Raw genomic sequence first — 6,371 nt, forward strand, 5'->3', positions numbered from 1 at the left:
CACTGCAGAGAGCCCCACTCCCCAGGACCTCGCCACTGGCATCCAGAAAGCACTTCACTTACACAACTGCTCTGTACCGAAGTGAGCACAGTGTGACTTTTGAAGGCGAACTGGGCGCTGTAGAAGGTTTGTTTGCAGACCTGTTGTCCTGCAAGGAAGTGTTTTTCAGGGATATCCAACACTGTCCTTACCAGAGTCTGGTGGGAGAAGCTGGCACCTATATGTGGAAGAAATCTAGGCTTTGTCCAGCATCCCTAAAAGCATCTGATTACTCCCCTTCTCTCATGTGTGCAGTGTATATATTTCATGTGCGTGTTCCTTGAAAGCTCCTTGTGAGAGGCTGATCTGTCTCAGAGTAGAGATGAGTTGAGTGTATCACCTCAGGTATCACCTACACACCAGGTCAGGTTTTCATGTCTCTGTAGAATCAGTTCTGCACCCATCCTGCTCTTTTATAGATGAAAACCATACATACAACAAAGTGTTTCCTGTTGTAAAGCTCACTTGTTCATTGTTCTGCTTTTCAGATATTGATATTAAAATGATGATTGTAGATACTCAGTGGAATAAGACCATTCTTGGGGTGAAGCTGCACCACGTGGAGCTAAAAGCAGGTCCGCTATTGCTACTCCATATCCTTCCAGTGCAGGGTCTTACACAAATGAGGTTTTGGTTTCTATTCCTGTAAAGGAGGAGGGTTTATTAACAGAGAAATAAGCTGAATTATCATAGTTAATAATGGTCCTAGAGGTGTCTGGTTTGGATGTGGTTTATGCTTGAATTGTTTACCTGGGAAAGGGAAAAAAATAATCCCATTTAGCACCACCACTGCCTTCTGCTAATGCTGAGGAATTCAGAGCAGATTTAAATCATCATAAACTTAATTATAATCCCCATGAAAGTCATTGAGTGCAGTGCTGAGGTTCACAGACCAACAGAGAGATCCCCATTTGCTGTAAATTTCTATTAGCTTAATTCTATGACCTGAATTCCCAATAAGGTGAGATGCTCCCTACCCAGAGTAAGAGTTAATCTGAGCCCAATGATGTTACTGTGAACTGAAGTCGCATCAAATTGTGTGTGTGGATGCATCAGTCAGCCTGGACACAATAAAACAGCCATTTTGCTTTCTAAAGCAGTTCCAGTTCTTAGCATGAAATAAAATCTCAGAAGTATTATGGACCTCAGAAGTATTTATGGAGCTGCTGGAGCGAGGCCGGAGGAGGCCCCGGAGCTGCTGCGAGGGCTGGAGCAGCTCTGCTCTGGAGCCAGGCTGAGAGAGCTGGGCTGGGGCAGCTGGAGAAGAGAAGGCTCCTGAAGGGGACACCTTAGAGCAGCTCCAGTGCCTAAAGGGGCTCCAGGAAACCTGGAGAGGGGCTTTGGACAAGGGATGGAGGGACAGGACAAGGGCAATGGCTTGAACCTGCCAGAGGGGAGATTGAGATGAGCTCTTGGGCAGAAGCTCTTCCCTGGGAGGGTGCTGAGGTGCTGGCACAGGGTGCCCAGAGGAGCTGTGGCTGCTCCATCCCTGGCAGTGTTCAAGGCCAGGTTGGACACAGGGGCTTGGAGCAACCTGCTCTAGTGGAAGGTGTCCCTGCCCGTGGCAGGGGTTGGAACTGGATGAGGCTTAAGCTCCCTCCCAACACCAATTCTGTGATTCCACGATTCTCTGAAATAATACTTACTTCCAAAAAACCAGAGCCCTCACATTCTAAGATGAGACTCACATGTTTGTTAGGCCTGACTTAGGTCATTTCCAGTCCCTTCTACCTTCCCCAGTTTTCACTCTGTTGAGCAGTTGCTGCTCTGATGAGGGCTGGAACCCCAAGGCAGACCCAAGCAGCAGTTTATATTTAATAAATAAATTTTATTTAAAAATATGCTCTCATTTATTCACAGTTTCAAGTCTGAAAAACATAATAATACTCTTCTTAATCAATCCCAACACAGCTAAACCCACTCAACTTGCTGGAATAAAGCCCAGTGATGGGCACTATTTGGCAGAGTCCTGCAGCACAGCTGGAAAAGCACATCTCTCTGGAAGAGAGTAACTACTAGTAGTAGTGTGTCCACATATGCAACAGAAATGTGCTTGTACAGCTTTGGCTGACATTATGGGCGTGTGTTTCAATCCAGCCTTGCTTACAAAGTGTATTCCATGAAATACCACCCCAGAGCAACTGTGAGATTACATTTGTATGCCAGACATGGATATCACTGCAAAGACCCTTATCTGAAAAACAGGGAATTTCTCCAACATGAGAAGTGTTTCTGTTTCTATGCAGAACCCCAACGTGGCACTTCAAACAAAGAAACACCACTGCAGAGGGCTCATGGGATAAACAGGAATTCCTGCTCCTTCCCACATGTACAGCGTAACAACGCAGGCGCTATCACCACCTGCAATGAATAGGGATATCACATGGGAAAGATACAATACCACCAATCCCACGTGGAGCAAGGCACTGTTGGGCTGTTCCAGAGCATGTCAGTCACTGGATTCCTGCATTGCCGGTGTCGGAATTCTGGGTCAGCTGCTCCAGTAAGTTCAGGATCACTTCCACCCGCTCCAGCAGAGTCAGGCTTCGGTTGGCAGTTGCCCTCAGGAGCAGGGAGTAAACCTGCTTGTTGGTTTGAAGAGCAGCTTCTTCTTCATTAATGCCTCTAGGAAGAGAGCAGGTAACACAGGTTGTTAACCTGACCCCAGGATTGGATTCTGCAAGTTACCAGTTATTAAACAACATCATCAGTGGCTATCCCTGCGAAAGCACATGGCTGGTGTTGCCATTGGAGTCTCCCATTTCCTACCATGCCACATTTAACATCCAACACTGATAAATGAAAACCTAAACTACTGGCCTTGATATGATAAATAAAGCACAGATGTGTACAAGCAGCAGTCGGATTCATTGCAGATGCTTCAGGAATTACCAAGAAATGGTGAAACTAATTGAATTCCTAACACTAGGCAGAAATCAGAGGGCTCTCCTTATTAAACAGAACAGGTAGTCAATAAAAGCCACTGAGGTGCAAAGTACTTCCAGGATAAGTTACAAGAATTCCCAGAACCAAGTATTACTTCCAGTACTTTCCTCCGACGTACACAGCCAAGTTCAGTTATGCTTATGCTTTTCTTCGAGGGTAAAGCTCTGATTTCATCTGGTTTCAGTGCTAGTCTGCAAGTTTCACTATCAGAACATTTAACTTTACCACATGTTCTCTGTCAAAGTGCATCTGAAACCTGAAATAGCGTTTGTCAGCTCAACCTCCTCCCTTTCAGCCTGTTACTAAACAGGAGGCAGATGTTATCCTCCTCTAAGGAGCAGAATGGAGGAAACACGTGAGAGGTACAGGAGGTACTTAGAAAGGTACAGCAAAAGGCAGGTTCAAGCTGAGCCTCAATCCACTATTGTTTAACCAAGCATAACCTGTTGTTACACCAGTCTCATTTCACAGCATTCAAACTGTAACATGCTCCCTGTAGGGAATCTTCAATATAAAACCCCACTTGAGAGACACAACGATGGGAAAGCAACAAAGGGGGAAAGCCCACAAACCAAAAAAGCCTCTTTCTTCGACAACACTTCTGAGGCAACAGAACTAAACCAATTTACACAGTTACTTTGGACATCTGCTGGGTTAGGTACAAATCCTACTGGAATTCTCTGTATTCCACGTACTCAGATTGCCACCTTGTGGAAGCCCTTTAGAAAGGAAAGCACCCAAACGCTGTGTTAAACTCCTGCTCAGGCAGTGCTCAGCTTCCTTCTTGTCTCTTGTTTTTCTGTTTACCCATCTCCTCCTACCAGCAGACAACTTCCTGTGGAGAATGATCCCATTTCACACTTACTGTTGCCAAAACAGCACTTGCATCAGCAGTGCTTCAGTCTGAGAAACTCTTAACTTCCAGCAATACAAGAATTCTCTAGAAGGATACACTAGAACTAATGGCACATCTTCCTACATTAACTTTATCTAACATTAGGAAATTCTTTAAGGCCAGCGAGCATCTTCCCCACATCCATCCCTCTTTGCTTACAGCACTACTGATGTGCCTACATGTACTCTGGTGTATTTCGGTTGCTAAACTGTGCTGTCTCTGATGTATTTTATCATCAAGACATGAAGAGACCAGCAGTACAAAGGAGTTTTTCCCCCCGCTAACTTTCACATGCTGGCACAGACGAAGACCAAGTCAAGATAAAGGACCCCATATACACATATATACACCTCATAAAAGACCCCATATACACCTCATTCCCTAAACAGTTCGAATAACAAAACCCAGAGAGAAGTAGGCCAGCAAAATCATGGCAGCACTACACGTTAAGCTGCTTTGTGTGTGAATTTATGCCTATGATGGACACAGGATTTATTTACATCTTTTGAAGGATCAGTTAGATACCACTGAGCATGACAGAGCACCAGTGACTTGTCATTGTTCCATGCTTTTAAAAGGGTGATTACAAACTATGATTTTCCAATTTGAATAGAGCCATTCAAGTCTGACTTATCCTTGCTCAGTCCTAGACTGCTATCAGGAAAGAGGAGAAAAAAGCTGCCCAGACACATGCAGAGATGATGTTTCTTGGTTACTGCTTCAATTGCACATAAACCCACAGAAAACATTCACAATTCAGACAACTGAGGTGTGTCTCAGCTCCTTCTCCACACAGGAAAGGCACCTCCATAAAAGAGTAAATACCTCAGTTCTAGCAGGCTGAAGAGTCACAGTTTGTATGGATTTACAGATGGGAATCACATCTTCACACACACCTCATGGTTCAACTTACCCAATCTTTTTTTTGGTTGAAGTTAACAACTTAATGGATTGGAGGAGGAGGAATGACATTCGGGACTCAAAAATACTGAGGAGTTTCAACACTTCTTCTTTGTTAAGGCTGGTGGAGGAATCAGTAGGTGGCATGTTCTCAGCAGCACTTTTACCCTCACTTATCTATAAGAGGAAAAGCAAAAACCATGTCACTGGATTCACCATTTAAACTCAGTTCAGATAAGCCAGAAACTCCCACCAGCAAGTCAGCTTATTCTTTACTGGAGTGGTACCAACATCACAATTGCTGTGGCACCCTGTTATGGGGCAGTTAAACTCATATCCACACCGTGCAAAAGTTACACTGATTGCCTGTGTTGTACATATATATTGGAGTATTTAGTTACAGAAGCATCAGGAAAATATGGACTTGCTGACTCCATCTGCTGCTCAAATTGCCAGCAAGGGATGACACACATCACCATGTACTGCAAGTAATTACTTGTTTAGGTATCAATAACCTGATCTACCTGAACACTAGCTACAGATAACCTTCCACCTTTTAATACTAAATATACTATACAGAGAGAATTCCTATTTATATTGTTCATACATTAAGTTCTTAAGGGATAAGGGACCTTTAAGAGATAATGCAGAGCTGCATAGAAGCCTGTTCGGTCAGTCTACGTCCATACACAAACATGTTTGATAGGAAGCAGTGACAGGACAAGGGGCTTCAACTTGATGGGGGAGATAGAGATGAGCTCTTATACAGAAGCTCTTCCCTGTGAGGGTGCTGAGACGCTGGCACAGGGTGCCCAGAGAAGCTGTGGCTGCCCCATCCCTGGCAGTGTTCAAGGCCAGGTTGGACACAGGGGCTTGGAGCAACCTGCTCTAGTGGAAGGTGTCCCTTGGAACTGGATGAGCTTTAAGGTCCCTTCCAACACAGACCAGGCTGGGATTCTGCTTTAATTCATCTCCAGATCATGTCCCAGAGTAATTTTTTAATCTGCTTCCACTTAAAGGCTAGAAGAGAACTACAATAGGTTTCAACCCTGTCCACACTATTTAAGCAACCAGCTCTACTGAAAAGTAACCAAGCAACATCTTACTTGTCAAATGACCAGTTTGACATGAACACCAAAGATACAAGGAGCAATCATCCCACTTCACCTCTGTTTACCTGTTCACTTTCTGCCACAAGATCCTTTCTGATGAGCTGGAATGCACCCTTGGTCTTCACCATTATATCCAGTGCCCCAAACAGAGTCTTTAATTTCCCAGCACTGCTGTTCTGACCTAAAAAAGAAGTAAAAATGAAAGGCACAAATGGTTTATGTTACAGATTCCACTTTTTCTTCCATCCAAAGTTATCAAGCAAGTAGTGTCTTAGTCAACTGAAAACCAGTAAGATAAAACCATCTCTTCTCTCTTGAAGAAAATGCTCTTCTGAGAAGCAGATTACTCTTGCTTTCATATACAAAGTTATCTACAAATGTAATTAAATAGGTAATGGTATTTTGGAAAGCTGTTGTAGTAAAGCCAGAGGTAGACTTACTCGCCATCTGGAATTCTGCAAATGCCACTCTTTCCAGAT

At 44.0% G+C, this 6,371-nt stretch overlaps 2 protein-coding genes across 2 annotated transcripts in view; one reads left to right on the plus strand and one right to left on the minus strand.

Moving 5' to 3' along the window:
* The window catches only part of UROS (uroporphyrinogen III synthase), a 10,443-nt gene extending 10,358 nt beyond the window's left edge, over nt 1-85 (plus strand). Inside the window, 1 exon segment of the mRNA XM_010020652.1 lies at nt 1-85. This exon segment is cut by the window's left edge and continues 29 nt beyond it. Coding sequence (XP_010018954.1) covers nt 1-85 — 85 coding nt within the window.
* Nucleotides 86-2,492: 2,407 nt separating this feature from the next.
* Nucleotides 2,493-6,371, minus strand: part of EDRF1 (erythroid differentiation regulatory factor 1) — a 24,794-nt gene continuing 20,915 nt past the window's right edge. The window contains 4 exon segments of the mRNA XM_010020653.1: nt 2,493-2,664; nt 4,794-4,957; nt 5,958-6,073; nt 6,333-6,371. The exon segment at nt 6,333-6,371 is cut by the window's right edge and continues 25 nt beyond it. Of these exon segments, the coding sequence (XP_010018955.1) occupies nt 2,493-2,664; nt 4,794-4,957; nt 5,958-6,073; nt 6,333-6,371 (491 nt within the window).

This window comes from Nestor notabilis, unplaced genomic scaffold (assembly GCF_000696875.1).
Source record: "Nestor notabilis isolate BGI_N333 unplaced genomic scaffold, ASM69687v1 scaffold20408, whole genome shotgun sequence".
Taxonomy (NCBI): Eukaryota; Metazoa; Chordata; class Aves; order Psittaciformes; family Psittacidae; genus Nestor; species Nestor notabilis.